This window comes from Condylura cristata, unplaced genomic scaffold (genome assembly GCF_000260355.1).
Source record: "Condylura cristata isolate star-nosed mole 26May11 unplaced genomic scaffold, ConCri1.0 scaffold00026, whole genome shotgun sequence".
In the NCBI taxonomy this organism is placed as follows: Eukaryota; Metazoa; Chordata; class Mammalia; order Eulipotyphla; family Talpidae; genus Condylura; species Condylura cristata.
In genome coordinates, this window is record NW_004567127.1 from 20,171,450 (window position 1) to 20,188,779 (window position 17,330).

Genomic DNA, 17,330 nt, shown 5'->3' on the forward strand with positions numbered 1-17,330 from the left:
ACTCTGTCCCTGGTGAATCCTCTCACCATCCTTGCACCTCTGGTCTGTGCCCCAGTTTTGTATGCATGAACAAATGAATGAGTGAGTGAATGAAATAATGAATCTTTTTAAAAAAATGAAAAGTTATCACGATACAAAAAAAACATAAAAGGTATCTAAAAAGCTCTATTTTGTATGAACTGTATGCCATAATGGAAAAAGCAAAGCAATGGAGATATCAATGGCTGACAGGGGTTCTAGAAGGAGGGATGAATAGGAGTAGCAGTGACTTTTAATGTACTTAACAGCTACGGTATGTCATAGCCCTAAAGAACAATACAATGAGTGAATCCTAGTGTAAACTATGTACTTTTTTTTGATAAACTAAACTTGATAAATGGGTCAGTGTTGAATCATGGATTGTGCAATAAATGTACCACACTAATGTGAGATTCTGATGATTGGAAAAGTTGTGCATCGATGGGAGAGCTTAATTTTGCTATAAATTTCAGCTTAATTTTGCTGTAAATCCAAAATTGCTCTAAAAGTCAACTGAGAAGAAGCCACATAAAGATATTTTCAGATATATGAAAGCTAAAAGACTCCATCAACAGACCATACTGCAATGCAAAAAATGTTAAAAGTTTGTTGAGGAAAGGATAAATTACACCATTTGGAAATCTGGATTTAAACACATGAATAAAGTACTGGACATGGAAGCTAATGAGTATGAGTAAACATAAGAACTTTTTCTTTTGACTTAAAAAATAAAAGATTTTTATTTTTAATTAATGTAATATTTAGATATTCCAATTAGGCACTGCCACCACCGTGCACTCATGAACACCACCCACTGTCCACCACCTTCTTCTTATTCCTCTCCAACCTTTCTCTCCCCACACTCCTGCTATGTTTTAGTTCTGTGGTCAGCTTTCAATAATTTTTAACATTTAAAATTTTTATTATTATTATTTTTTTTATTTAAAAATTTTAAGAAGAGGCCCTCCCTGGTGGCACAGTAGGTTTAAGTGCAGCACTGCGAAGCTGGCCACAGCCGCTTTGGTGTGAGTTCCAGCCACCTGGGCGCTCACCCACGTGGCACAGCAGACCTCTCCTGACCTGCCCGCTGCTCCCCTCAGCAGTGTACTTCCTCAATCTGCCTGCTCTGCTTCCTACTCTGACTATGGTGAATGTTCTCACCGCCCCTACATCTCTGGCCTGTATCCCAGAGTTCTGTATGTATAAACAAGTAAAATTTTTTTTTAAAAAATGTTTAAAAAGAGGCCCTCCCTGGTGGTGCAGCGGGTTAAAGCACAGCACTGAGAAGCTAAAGCCACTGCAGCATGAGTTCGATTCCCGCTTGCCCCGGAGGTGACCACATGGCGTGGCAGACCTCTCCTGACCCGCCCGCTGCTCCCCTCAGCAGTGTACTTCGTTGATCTGCCTGTTCTGCTCCCCACTCTGTCTCTGGTGAAGCCTCTCGCCGCCCCTGAGCCTCTGGCCTGTACCCCAGTTCTGTGTGCACAAATAAACCTTAAAAAAAAAAAAGTTAAAAAAGAAGATTGTCTTGTGATTATGAAATTTTTATTTTAGATTCTGATTGCAGAACCTAATCCTCATGAAAGAGCTAACTCCATTGTCACTGAAAAACCACCTGAATATACCTTTCAGTATGCAGAAGTTACTGCTTAAATCTTTATTAAATTTAGTAAAGAAAAAAAATCACTTACTGCTTCTCTCCTCCTCCGCTCTTGCTCTTTCTCCCTTGCTAAATTACGGTCTTTGAGAAGCCACAGTTTGCATTTATCTTGAGTTTCCAATGACTGCTGATGCTCTTTCTGCTCTTCTCCAAGGCACTTATTTTGCATTTTATTTGAAAATGATTCTAGAGTGAAGCCAGGTTCCCTTAAAAAATAAAAAAAGAATTGCTCAGATTAAGCTTTTCAAGTTTGTGATACCAAGATAATCTGTTAAATGACAAAGAAATATGCTAGATATCTTCCTTTTTCATATGTAATTACTATTTTTAAAGTAAATTTTTATGTAGAATAACCTTAATTGTAACCTACATTAATAGTACAACCTACAAAGTAAAAACTAACCAAGGTATGTCACAATCCTTTTACGTAGAGATTGTAAACAACATTAAGACATCTCTAAAAAATAATCATGTTTTCATTACAATATAGTTAATATTAATCATCATCATAAGGTGGAGTCATTGCAAATCTCAAACCTGAAATAATCTTCCTTTATCAGTATTGTTCTATTAGTCTCTCAATATTAGTGCCTTTAATAGATTAATTACTTAATTATTTCTGTCATCTTCAAAGCAGATGCTACTTCTTATCAATAAAATACATCAATGGAAATTTATTCTTTCTAATCAAAATGTGCTCTGTTCTATTAGACAACTGAATCATAAACACTTAAAATATTACAGACCTCTGGTTTTCTTGAAATACTTTTGGTTCCTTAGTATTCTGTTCCAGGTGTTTCCGTATTAGTTCCTGTGTTCGAGCTTTTACTTCCTTCTCTATTGCTGCCTTTCTAAATTGGTTGAAGAGCTCATCTGAGGATTTTAATACACCTGGTGTTTTGACCGGCTTGCCTAAACTTTTCCAGGATTCTGCATTCTTGATCTTTATATCCTAAAACAAATAATTAATTCACTCTACATTTATAGAAAAGAACCAAATTTGAGAGGAAAAAGTTATTTTTGACACAGTAATGGATAAATGATTGAATTAAAAATTCCAAAGGCTTTGTATTTTACTAGACTTGAGTATTAAAGTCAGAAAAAACATGAAAATATGATCTAAACTCAATTGTTCATTTAAGATCAAGTTGAAATAGCATATTCATAAATTACCTCAATTTAATATAAAATATGTATCTTCAAGAAATATAATTAAAGTGGTAAGATTTTTATCTTAGAGGAATCCTACTTCCTCTAGAGAAGATATACAAATAATTAACGAGGCAAGGTAAGATGATACCATAATAATGGCACACTATTTGCTGAGAACCCTCAAGAGATAATTAAGTCCTTCCTCTCTTTGGTAAAAAGAAAAAAATTAACTGGTCGCGACCAGTTCTTAAAAGACATAAACGAAAGTGTAGTTCAGTGTGCCCCAATGAAAGTATATCTTAAAATACCTGTATGCCATATCATGTTCAATTTTAATTAAGTCCCCTTAGTATTTGTGAGGAAACAATAACATTACTCTTACTTTCTGCACAGGAGCTTGACGTTCAGATTCTAGCACCATTGTATCATTGTCACAAGATGATTGTGTCACAGTTTGGTTATTCAAATGTTGTCCAGAATCACCTAGATGCACACATTTTTATAACAGCATAATCAAGATTTCATTTTGCCTCTTGTCAATTTGACTTTTCCCCTTAGTCCCTGTAGCTTAAAAACTATACCATACAGAATGACAAATCTGTGATACTTCTTATCCGGGTATTCTTAGTTGTGGAATTGTTACACAGTAAAATAGACATTTTATACTTGATTATCTAACTCCCCTGCCCACCCTCCCCACTTGTAATCATCCCAGGCCAAGCAGATTGTTTGTCAATTTGGGCAAAGGGAAGAATCTTGGAGCCTCAGGTGTACCTGGATACATCTTTAATCCTGAAAGAGTCCATATACACAGAGAGGCAGGGAGAGAGACTGAAAACAGCCAACTAAGCTTTCTAGTCCCCTTTATTCTGTCAGGTACCCATAGTTACATAACTGATACATTGTTGTGCATTCAAAGTCCATCTGTTGTTTGTGGGTATGGAAAGGTGGAAAACATTTTAAGATTACCAGCTGTCTGTTTGTAAAGCAAAAAACAGCCCCATTATTTTTCTTATACCTCATTAAGTATTAGACTAGCAGATACTGTGTATCTAACAGTGCTCCACTGTGTAGACTGACCTCAGCTCCATGTATGACTCTTGATTAAAACAAACCAATCACAGTAATTCTACCCATACACTAGTGATAGCATTCAAGAGCAGTTCTCAGCCAGTGTAGGGTACCTAGGGAAAGAGGCTGACTAGTAGTAAATTGAGAATGAAAACATACCAAAAAATGGAAGAACTAAAATACTGGACACCTGTGTTAGTAGTAAAGAGATGAGTAAAAACTCAGTAAGTTGGTTGACTGAGATAAGAGAACTATGCAACCCTGTTAATTGCTCAGCTTTCATAGTATTATTTCATTAATTATGGGCAAAAGAACTACTGGAAGAGAGTTTAGGCCTTTGTCAAACTATGCCTACAATAGGTGACCTATCTTCGGCCTCCTGGTTATGCAAGCTAACAAATTCCTTACTGTTTATGCCAATTTGAGCTCAGTTTTCTGTCATTTGTCACTAAGTCTATCCCGTTGCATAAAACCTGATTGAGTCATTTAGATTTCAATCCTCTCTGGGTCTAGTATGTATGTATATGGCAAAAAGACAAAAGGGACACATGAGAACAAGGTAGGTATTTTTGTTGACTGAATCAAGTTCACAAAATCCTGCCACTTATATATGGTAGGAACTTAACAATTCTACTTCTATCACCCATGAAGCCTCCTGATACCCTAATTCTCTGGCTACATTACACTAGTTGAAGCTGAGGCTTAAAGAAGAGAGGAACACTAAGGAGGATGAGACAAAGCACTGCCAAAGGATGCCAAGAATGAAATTTAAAATTATGACATTTAAAATTACTGATCTATGTCCCTAGTGGGTTCAGTGTATCTATATTTTCTCACTTCAACAAACAAGGAGCTTTAAGTACAGCATTAAATTACTTTCTGATTTGGGCTAAAATTATTTGAGAAGTACAAAGAAAAGTGTAGATGGCTTCCAGTTTTCTTACTCTTAGTTGGAAAGAGGTGGTGAAGCAAGGTACTCAATGAGCAGGGCAGCTGGGGTCCTGTGATAAGCAATGTGCTCTATTATTTCTGGGACTGTAATTCATATCACCTCTGACCTTAAACAGTTACAAAATAGCCCCCCCAGCCAAGCTGAAATGTATATAAACTCATCAATTTCTGGACAGCGCACTCAGTCTTTGGAGTGAGTGCAAATCCGCTGAGTCAAGTGCCAGGATAATAAAGCGGCTTTTTGTTAGCCTTGGTGTCCTTACCGCACGCAAGGGCGGCAGTGCCATTATTAAGACGCCATTAAAAGTCTGTGTGGGGATGCAAAAAAGAGAAATTTCAGTTAAAATGTACTGTGTTTTGGCATGACTGTGATGTGTATGAAAGATGTTCAGCACAGTTGGACCCTGGGGATGCAAATGAGATTAGAAGTCAGACCCCAGGTATTACCCCAGAAGGATGAGCAGATTACCACCCAAAGCATGGTATGTTGCTAAGTGGGAAAGCTGCTCCAATCCTACTGAGGTGACAGCTGATCACTAGCTTAATGAGCTATACTTTGGAAAATGGCTGGAAGTCCCTGGAAAAGGAAAAATAGGCTTAAGGATGTAACTCAGATTATTACAAACATTTAAAAGTAGGCAGCTAGAGATATCCATTAGCAACATTCAAAGAGATGGAGTGTTCAAGGGAAACGTGTAAGTCTGAGATATGTGTAAAGAATCAAATCTCTGAAAATCATTTTTATCTGGATGATGACATGACACTTCAAAATTCATCTTTCCTCAGACTTAAGATTTATTTTAATTTTACTTATATGGCAGTTATAGGTTTCTCCAACAAGGGGTAAATGCCTTGATTTACATTCTCATTTGGCATGTTAATTCACAGGATACTACAGCATAAGTTTTTGGTGTTTTTTTTTTTTTAAAGTTCTTAATATAATTGAGTATAGAATTTTATGAGGAAAAGGGTAATTGTAAGTTAAGGTTAAGAATCTTTTGTGACTAAAAACTTAAATTTATTTCAATGAAAAAAATTAGACATCTTCCAGTTCATGTGGCGGTAATGGCAAGGTTTTTTTTTTTAAGAAACTGACAGCACTTAGAAATTCAGCTTCTTAAAATCTACTTTAAATCGCAACCAGACTAAAATTCTATGTAGAACCTTTTTGAGGTTACACACATTCAGTTTCACTTGGGCATAGTGCCACCTACAGTTAGCAAGTGCAAACCACTTTGGTTCAGGAAAACAGTAAATGCAGAACCTTTACACTATTTAGTAACTCACAAGCAACATACAAATAGAAATTGAAATAATACAATAAATTAGGCTTGACTGAAGATTGAAGTATTTCAAGCCTGGTTTTTCATAGATGGTGTTTTAAAAATGAAGTATCGTCACAACTACAGTTTTCAATTGCCTTTATTCCATTTCCATGGTATCCTTAACCATTTTTCTATTAAGTGCTATAATGAAAACTGCAAGCTTTCCCTAGTTCTTTCAGAGTGACTTTCAGAACAAGCACATTCAATATCTGATTCAAAATACCTCTTTCAGTCCAAGAAACACAGCCTTCATTCCTCTTAAAGCTATCACCATCTTTCCATTCTTTCCAACAAAGTTCTTAAAAGAATAGTTTACACTCAGATTTCACAATTCTCAATTTAAAACCATCTAGCTCCTGCTACAATCACAATGAATATTAAAAAATCTTTTGCAAAAGCTTTTTACATTGCCAATTTAAACCTTTCTCTTTGTTCCATTTTACACTCTAAGTACACTCTGTATTCTTGGTGATTAGTTTCTAATGCGCTTACCTTAGTTGACCTCAAGTATATCCTTTTCCTTCGCTTGTTTTTGTTTTTTAGCCTATTAATTTTCCCTACTTTTATTGAGGAATTTCTGTTTCCTAGAATTTGTCCCTGACCTTTTTCTTTCTACTCTACACATTTTCCTGGGTGTTTTCATTCATTCTACAAGCTTCAAATATCATCTTGTATATACTGGTAATTCCAAAATTAAAAATTTTGTTACACCCCGTAAGAAAGCTATTTCTAGTAGTATGTTTTCAATTAGATATTCAACAGATATTCCTTTGTTGCTCCAACATGTCTTAAATAACTGCCTTTTATTCTCAGCTCAACTATCATATACCTTAGAGTAAAAGACATTCATTCTAATAAAATCTATCAACTCTGCTATAAAAATGTCTAATTTATCTACATCATTCCTATACTTATTGCTTTTGTTCTGGTCCTCATGATTTCTTTCCTAAGCTATAGCACTAAGTTTCTTTACTTGGTCCCAACTACATGAAAGTATGTTCATCTTAATCTATGATCTATATAGTAAACAGCCAACTTTTTCAAGTATAAAATCTGTTTGCATCATGCTCTTATTTGAAGATATTTATCATGTAAAAAAGATTCAAATGTAGCACTGGTATTCAAGACAATTCATGACCTAGAACTGCTACATATCCTATGTTATTCTCTAAGTATCTAGAAAATGTTTTCAGAAAAGGATGCACATTAAGTATTTAATACTTTGAATTTTTGTTTATTCTTCATAGTTGCCTTCCAGTGTTGCTTTAGGTAATTTCTTTTTTGATTTCCACTTCCTTCTTCACAATAAAGAACTACAGCTCAAGTTAAATACAAAATGGGATATGCAAACGCTGAACAGTAGGGTACTTTCATTGGAAGCAACAGAGGGAGATCACAATTCAATGTTTCTCTTAATCTGTGCTGCATTAATACAGCTCAGAAATTTCTTCTGCCTTGGCGAAATCTCTGCCCTTGAAAGGCCAAGTGGGAACCAGAAAACAGCCTAAAGAGGAGGAGACATGGATAGAGAATATTCACATTTGCCTCTAGTATAGGCCTGAATATACTAGTATCTCAAGGAGCTCAGTAGCTAAGCTCATCAGTATCAGGTAAGAATCCTTAGGCCATACATCCTCAGTTTTGATAGACAGCGCCATCACGTAAGATTATCAAAAAGATTTATTTATTATAAAGTCAAAGGAATCTAACGTAAAAATTTAGTCAAACACAGGGTTTTTATATAAGGTTTAATTGCCAATGTATATAATCTACATGGAAATAGCTGTACAAATTTTCTAATTCAAAAATGAGTATCTCTGGGCATAAAGCAAGTAAGTTTGAACAACGTGTGATTATTTCTAACCTGGAATTTACTAGTTAAAATTTTCAGTCTCCCAAACATGCAACTTTTTAAGATGGTTACAGAATTTTCATAGATAAATTTAAGTTCCTGAATATAATCATTTACTTGTTAATTTCTTACCTGAAGGAGGCAGACTTTGTAAAGGTGTTATGTTTTTCACATTTTGCAAATGTTCAGATTCTTGATTACATGCTAGCTGAAGGTGATTTGGTGGTTCCCCACATAAATGTGCAGTCTGATATATAAGGGTAGTTTTCACAGTACTTGTATCTTGTATAGAAGATTGTATCTGCTAAAACAAAGTCAAATAAAATTACCTTTCAGAGATGTTTGTTAAGTGAAGTAACACTGCATTTATAAGATAAATTTCAGGTATGTACCACTAAAACTCAACATATTGATAAAAATTACTTTCAGCGTTTTAACCATACAAGAACTATAACTAAGAAAACAAAAATTAGATGGAATATGGTTTTATATTGTCTTTCAAATATATTAAGTTATACAAAATTACAATTATCACTGTCTTACAAATGAAAAAACTAAGGTTGAAAAAGGTTAAGTAACCTGGCCAAAGTTACATGAGTAGTAGACACAGACTTATATTTCAGTTCTTTTCAGTAGTATTTCAGTAGTTTCAGTAGTAGACATAAACTTATGTTTCAGCTATTTAAATTGTTTTCCTGTGAGTTACTGAATAAAGACTAAGTTTTACACTAAATCTAGAGACTAATCTATTTTTTTTCTTTTTTTTTAAAGAGTTTTTATTTATTTATTCATACAGAACTGGGGTACAGGCCAGAGATGCGGAGGGTGAGAGGATTCACCAGAGACAGAGTGGGGAGCAGAACAGGCAGATTGATGAAATACACTGCTGAGGGGAGCAGCAGGCAGGTCAGGAGAGGTCAGTCATGCCATGTGGTCACCTCCAGGGCAGGCAGGGATTGAATTCATGTGGAAATGGCTTTAGCTTCTTAGTGCTGTGCTTTAACCCTCTGCGCCACCAGGGAGGGCTAACCTATTTTTCTTTATCCCTTTTCTCCTATTTGAATTGTAGACATTGGGAGGAGATGTTAAAAAAATCACGATTCTTTCTTTTTAAGATTTATTTATTTATGCATACAAGAACTGGGGTATAGGCTGGAGGTGCAGGGGATAAGAGGATTCACCAGAGGCAGAGTGAGGAACAGGACAGGCAGACTGACTAAAATACACTGCTGAGGAGAGCAGCATGTGAGTCATGAGAGGTCTGCTGCGCCATGTGGATCTCCTGGACCCTGGCATCAAACTCATGCTGCAGTGGCTGCGGACAGCTTCATACTGCTGAGCTTTAACCCAGTGTACCACTAGGGAGGGCCCAAAATATCCCATGATTCTTCATCCATACAACTACCATCAAATTTTGATTCAGTATCTAGTTAACTATGAAGTAAAACAGCTAATTTAAATATTGTAAATCTAAAATTAATAAAATAAAAAAAATATGTTATAAATCTAATGTCGATTATGTGCAAGGCACCAGACTAAGCCCTTTATATTATCTTCCTTAACTTTCCCAATTATTCTATGGATTATCCCCATTTAGAGTTTACAATAGGTCTTAGAAATAACAAAAGAAACTTACCTAAAACCTCACATCTATTCAGTAGCAAGTTAAGTTATAGTACAAAGTCCAGGTACCTTATCTCCTGAATTTTAAATAGCAGGCAGTACTGAGATGAATATGACAATTTTTTCCCTTTGTCTAATAATGGCTCTTGAATAAGTAGATAAAAGTGAATGAATGCCTATGCTAGCTTGGAATTTTCCATTTAATAGATAATGGATAAACATAGAAATGTTTGTCCCCAAAATAATATACACCCAATCTCAAAGTTCAAAGTCAAATGCTGAGGTTTAAGTTAACAAAAATAGCTTTCTGAAATTCAAAAATACATGCATCTGTCCATGGCAATATATACAGTAACCTCTGTAAAACATTTGGCTACAAATTGCTCCTAAGTAAGCATTCTACATGTTATATATTGGGAATGCTTCCAAAGTTCATGCACAATTTGACATAATTTCCTGATTCCAATAATATGTACAGGGCAGTCTCCTGCCTACTCAAAAGCTTCAGCTTTTGATAGTTCACTTCTACCCAATTAAATATTAGCATTTCACTAAGTATTCAAAGACCTCTGTGTATATCTCCCAAGCTATCTTGCCCATTACAAATACACTCTGCTTCCATATTTACCTGAAGACACTTCTGTGCTTCCCCCCTTCATGCTACTAACTGTTTTAAAAAATAAGTCCCTGATCCTTAGTATATTAAAAAATAAGTCCCTAATCCCTAGGCAATATACTAATAATTTCTTCCCTTTTTCTGTACATTTCAGGCCCATTTTAAGCATTCCCTCTCCTTCAGGAAGTGTGTGGCTTTATATATATATATATACACATACATATATATATACATATACATATATATACACACATACACACACATATATTTCTTTTCATTTTCTCAATAAACTATAATACTAATCATATAATTTCTTAACCAAATAATTATATTTCCTCTCCAAACTTAGAGCTCCTTCAAGACAGTGTTATTTATGTTGTATTCCCCTAACTAAATTAGATAATATCAAATAAAATTATTATAGTTCTATATTTGGGTAGATAGTGTTTTATATGGGCATGATGAACTAAATTAGTAAAAGACAAAATTACTGCTATGCTCCAAGCAATATGCTACAGTTAATAGTAGGTGATGATTTAAGCTTTAACTTTATAAAAGTTCATTTCCCTATTAACCTTTTTTTTCTTTTTTGGGGGAAAAATTCCACCTCATACAGGCACATGAGAATATTAAAATTGTCCCCCTGTCTCCCTCTAGTTAAACTGTAAGGCTAAGCTGAAGTAGCTATAATTTGTTCTAGCTCTGCTTGACTAAGAAAACAATTGTATCTTGTAAGGAAAAGGAAACCAAATAGCTTCTCTATCTTATTTTCTTCAGGGAAATAATTTTCAAAACAGGTAACTGACAAAAAGAGTGAAAACCATTTATCATGTAAGAAAGTTACTGTAATTATTTTAAAGAAAGTTACTGTATACTAATTAAAATTTTTTATATAAAAATTTTAAGGTAAAATGATGAAATAACTTACCTTTATATTCTCTTTAGGAGAATCATTCTGTTTTACTCCAGTAAATTTAGGAAACACTTCTGTAAATGTATATAAATAAGTATTTCAGAATTTGTTAGCTTAAAAATTACCATCTAAGTTACAAAATAAATTATATTAGAAAATGGTGATTTCAAGGAAATGCCTTTACTACCAACCTCTTCAATTAAGAAATCCTTAGTTACCAGGTTTTGCCCTCTTTGAGTCAGTCAAAACTTAAAGGGCATAATGGAATAAATATCCACTCATGAATTTCAATTTGGATTATATAGGCAAAAAAAGAACAGTGTGTTACTTCACAGTAGAGAACTTGGATAAGTGATAGTTTCAAAAAGAACAAGTCACAACAGAGATAACAAGTTGAACATGCAGTACGAACTCTACTACAATAATCTTCTATCAGGCAGCCATAAATATAGCCATAAGAGGCTTAAAACAATTAAGAAGTTATTATAAGAGAAGGGTAGTCATTATCCGAGTAGATAAGTCTTATTAAAAAGTGAAGCAATCTGATTTTGTGATAACATCTGCTTTTGCTTGCTAAGCAGTAATAATAAAGAACCCATCTAATAAATATTCTAATTACTTCTAAACTATTTGGCAACCACAACTATATAGTAACAAATGAGTTTATAGTAATTCTTTTCCTTTAAAAATGCCTTTATAGTTGACAATGGAGGTATAAGTAGATATAAACAGAGACCTCTCTGTGAAAGGGCTAATTCTGTTCCTTGTTCTTTATCCTATAATTGATTCTGGTACTAACCTCCCAAATCACAGCCTAGTCAGTGCAGCAAAGCACCAAATTGGTAATTAATGCCTTGACCCATCTCTTCAGGCTAGTTTTTCATGAACCACGCAAGCATTATTTGCTTCAGGTTCTAGTGCACCAAGGCTGGTCAACACCAAATCTTATTCAAACTTAAAATATTCTAATTTTAATAATTACCTTCTGCCTCCTGAAATGCCATCAGTTTCCATTGGATGTGTTACTGTTCTTTCCTCTCCTAAGGTGTTTGATGCTGGACATTGTTAAAATTGCTAAATGCCACTCAATGACGTGCTTTAATTTAAAGAATTCAAGTATTTAAAATGACACGAACCATCTTAATGTCACTCCACTAAATATTATTTTAAGTGTCAAGCGTTAGGTGGAAAAGTAAGGGAAGAAGACAGTCTACAAAGATTGAGAATACAGATTCAGGCAGCTTTCACATTTAAGGAAAAGTTATGATTTTTAGCTTTGAATTAAAAAAGACCTCATTAATATGATCATAAAATATATGCACATCTATATATCTATCAATTATTCAAATATGCACCTAAACTATATTATTCTACAACATAAACTCTTACGTATAATAAAAGTATGACATACCATGTAAGTGTTCTGTTAAAATAGTCAAGGATTTATCTTTGTTTTCTGACATATAAAACAAATTTAGAATTATTATAAAAATTAGCACTTGAAAAGCTGAAGATATTAGCAAAGCCATCAATGAATTCTAATTTACAGAAAGAACCAAACCACCTATATTGTATGTATCATAATAAAAGTCTTATAAACTATGTAGCTGGGTGAAAAATGACAGCTATACTCATTATATATTAGCTATATTAGTAATGAATAATACTAAGCCTGTAACTTAATATTTTGCTTCTCATTTGAGTCTTACGTAGCTCACTTTCCAGGAACATAGTAAAATAAAACTGCGTATTTCTGTTTACTTATGGTATCTTGGCCTTTGAAATAAAAATTCAAACATGTACATTTTTACTATAAAGCTTAATATAACATTTCAATTGGTGAAAAAAACCTTACCAGGTCCCTAATAACATTAGCTAAATTGTGCTCTGGAGTATATATACAAATAGCGGCAACTAATTTCTCCAGGAAACTGTGATTACAACATACCTACCTTATGTGGATAAAATTGGGTAATACACATAAACTACTAGACAAATCCATATTATGCACATTCTTTAGTATGTTCTCTTTCCGTATCCCCCCCCAAAAATATATATATATAAAACTGATTGGAAGTTTTGATTTTGAACTAGCAAAAATATTAATCATCTAAAGAGAAAAGTACTGGAATCATGTATTTGATTAAATCACTGGGATCAATGCTCCAGAGATATCAAATGTTATCAACAAGCCAATATGGACTTCAAAACTCCATAAGCCAAACAAAAATATATTCACAATGTAAAACCAAAATGTAATGCCACATATCAAGCAAGAACAATTACTGAAGATTCTTAAGTTAGAAAATAAATCACACTTCCATTATGTAAAACAAATTTATAGAAAAGTGATTAGAAATCTCTACCTTATTCTGCTACCTTATTTTAAATAGGAAAGAATTTTTACTACTTGGGCCTCCCTGGTTAATGTCAGTGCTACTAAGCTATCACCAGCCACCACAGCATGATTTCAACTGCAGGCATGATTTCCATCCCTGACCAGGGAGCTGACCCACAAGGCATAGCAGACCTCTCCTGTCTCAACTGATGCTCCCTTCAGCATTGTATTTCAGTTGATCTGCCTGTCCTGGTCCTCACTGTCTCTGGTGAATCCTCTTATTCCCCCACCCCCTCCCCACCTCTGGCCTGCATCCCAGCCAGTCCTTGTATGCATAAATAAATAAATCTTTTTTTTTTTAAAGTGTTACTCTACTCCTAAGCTATTAGGTGATGTTAATTTATCACCTAAGCCATGTTCTATAGACAAAAATCAAGCAATTTGCTTTTAATATAAAAAAGTTTGCTCCATTAAAAAAATACTTAGGCAATTTTCTCTGAAGTGTTTGATACTGATTTTTAAAGTAGAACAAACCACTTATAGATAACCCATTCCTTTTACCTAGTTTATTTAAACCTGACTAGACTGTAGGGAAAAGAATCAAACAAAAATCGTAAACACATGCTTTTCAAAGAGGACAGCACACATTCACATGGGATACTCTGAACTATGTATACCTGGCCCCATTCAGATGTACACTATTTTAAGTTTTTAGAGGTGATTATAATGTAGTGCCACAGGTGAGAAACTGTCCAAGATTGCCTTTTTATTTAGGGAGATTCAATTTGAAATTTTCTCAATGTATAAGACAAAATTTATCATTATTTCTAAGACCCAAGGTTCCAGTACAGATTTTAATATATACAAGTGTTTAATCAAGCTTGGACCAAATTTATCCTCTTTTTTTTTTTTTTTTTGCTTTAAAAACATTTCAATTGATGAGAAACTAATAAAAGTTTCAAAAACTTAAAATTATAGACACTGAATCGTCTTCTGGTTTGAATGACTAAGACTACTCCAAAATTGTCATTCTGCACTTCCTATATTTACTAAAGCACCTTCTCTGGTGGTAAAACAAAATCTAGACTTGAACCAAGTTTGTCCTTTTAACCTTGCATGAAAACAAAAACAAAAACCCACATCCTGTCACTTCAACAGAAAACCTAGGTTTTCGCACCAAAAGAGAAATTGTTACTCTATTCTTATTTTGAAGTTACCCATAACTAAGAAAGTTAAAAGACGGAGCAATTATTAAAGAATGTAATAAGTGTCACTCTCTGCACATTACATTGAACCCTATAAAAGCAAAAGGTCCAACAGATGAAGGGACAAATCCACTGTCTTAACCAGCTAAGAACTGACACCATAAGCGTTGAGCTTCTTTGTGTGTAATAATTTAACCGCTGAAATGATAAACATCTCTGCAAAATATTCTATCCCGTACTAATCAAGAATATGTGCTTACATTTATATAGTTCCTGGAGGTTTCAATCAAAAGCACTACTGCAGATGAGCTGCTTGATTTTTCAGCCATATTATTAGCCACAAGATTAAAGCTAATTGTATTCTTCCTTGTTATATTACTCACTGTAGCCTCAATGCTGCTGAACAATAGAAACTCAACAGTTAGCAACTCATGTGTGTAAGAGCAAAGCCTCGCTAACCAACGGTGTTACCCACAGGGTATTCATTTCATTGTCAAGCCTCGTGTATGTCTTTGACCTGACATTTCATAATAACTTGTTGGTAACAAAAAATAGTTTTAAAATAGTTTACACTTACACCAATGTTTAATAAACACTCTTGATTTACCTGCACATGATAATCTTCATATGCTATTATCAGTCAGGAAGATAAATGATAAAATCAAATCACTTTGGAATTTAAAGTGAAGTACACCTAGTCTATAGATTCCTCATTTTTATTTTTCGAAGGTATGGTGTTTTACTACAATTCTATCTTAGCATTGATTTATAGCTTGTCTGAAATAATAGATCTTTTAAATGTAACTTTTCTTGGAAATCACTCTTTGCCACCTAAATTCTATTTAAAAAACCAGAGTTAAGTCCATGTTTGTCAAAAGTTCATAAAATAAGATCTGAAATACATAGAAATTGATTTTAAGTAATGTAGGATAAATAGCTCTAACACCATTTATAATACTTAAATATTTGTTACAGCTCTACTCTTAAAATATTTTGGCACATCTAAACAGAATGATATTTTAGTAAAAAGAGATCAACTCACAATATAGGATAACAATAAAAACGTAAGAGTTAATGATATTAATGAATTTAGTAAAGTTATTTTAGAGCTCTGTTCCTTATAAACAAAATTATAAAAGTCTGAGATTGGTTAAGAAAATTATACCTTGTTAAGTTGTCATAAAATTTAGGAAGACAGGCATTATAAAATAGATTAAGAAAAATTTACTAAAGTTCCATATCCTATCAAAAAAAGCATTTTTCACAGAAGCTTCCAGAAAGGTTTCCTCTGGTAAGTATTTGAAGGAATGAAATTATATTCACAGGTATTATCTTGAATAATCAACTGCTTTCTTAACCAGAGTTCTAGGAATCAAAACATTACTGTAAATTTCAGTCTGTACAAGTCTTGGTAAGTTTTAAATCTAAAAAAAATCTTAATTTTCAGGTATTTTTACTAACATAAAATTTTTGCTAATATATCTAATTTTCACATTTCATTTTCTCAGAAAATGGTTCATTTATCCCTAACCTAAAACTTTAGATTTGGGATCTGTCATCTGCCCCTTCAGAAAGTCATGCGAATAATTAAGAATAGATGCTTTACTTAATCTTTCAGTAGATACTGCTAGTGTCATAATCTGACTTAGACATTTTTCAGTTTAAAATTCTTTTTATTTATTGTTCTCAGTAAAGTAAAAAGAATTCTTAGTTTACACATTAAAAGTTATGATTTTTGAAGCATTTTAATGAGAACTTAATATTTATGATAAATGATGCTATTACATCATCTGTTAGTTTAATTTTAAAAAACCTGTCTTTTCCTTATTACATCAGGCACTACACTTACAAATTATAGCATACATTATATTGTTTTTCCAATGAGGATGATAACTTGAATAGTTACAAAAGTACTAAAATTTCAAAGATAAAGGATACTTCATATCCTGTTAGAAGACAAATTTACTTTAGTGCTACAAATCTACACATTATCCATCCATAATGTGGGCTGAAATTTTAAAAACTGCTACTTTTAACTATAATGCTTTTAAAAACAGCCCACTACTTGAAAAACATGACATTAAACAAAAATGTCAGTCATGAAATAAAATTCAATAGTACTTTACGATTAGAATCCTGAAGTAGTTATTCTGCTAGACATTTTAAGGGCACAGAGTGCGTGATTAAACATTCTTTCCTTAAAGCAACATTTAGGGGATTCTTTCAGAAACTATTAACTCTAATGAAATTTAAGTTACTTATTAAAATACTTTATGCTTTAGTGGTAATTTCCCTGTAGTACTCAAAGCATTTATTGATCAATAATCAATATATAATTAGATAATTCAAACTAACACTATGATTAAAGTTTTAGCCTACAAATAAAAGACAAGGTGCTCTAACTTATTACACCACAAATGCTTTATTAGATGAAATCACAAATGCTAAATACAATTTAAAATACTAAATGCAACTTGTTTTTCCAATAGTATGTTTAAAAGTCAAATATAAGGAAACAATGTATAATCAAAGCCCTAAATTAAAAAATTTTCTAGTATGACAAATTCCAACAAAAGTAAAAATTACTTCTTTTTATTCTAACAAAA

General features: G+C 33.3%; 1 protein-coding gene across 1 annotated transcript in view; it reads right to left on the minus strand.

The window, feature by feature from the left end:
* Positions 1–17,330, minus strand: part of BRDT (bromodomain, testis-specific) — a 32,198-nt gene that overhangs the window by 3,445 nt on the left and 11,423 nt on the right. Inside the window, exons 12-16 of the mRNA XM_004689527.1 lie at positions 11,197–11,255; positions 8,162–8,330; positions 3,213–3,313; positions 2,425–2,630; positions 1,710–1,884 (exon numbers count right to left, since the gene is read on the minus strand). Of these exons, the coding sequence (XP_004689584.1) occupies positions 1,710–1,884; positions 2,425–2,630; positions 3,213–3,313; positions 8,162–8,330; positions 11,197–11,255 (710 nt within the window). The remainder of the gene's footprint in view (positions 1–1,709; positions 1,885–2,424; positions 2,631–3,212; positions 3,314–8,161; positions 8,331–11,196; positions 11,256–17,330) is intronic.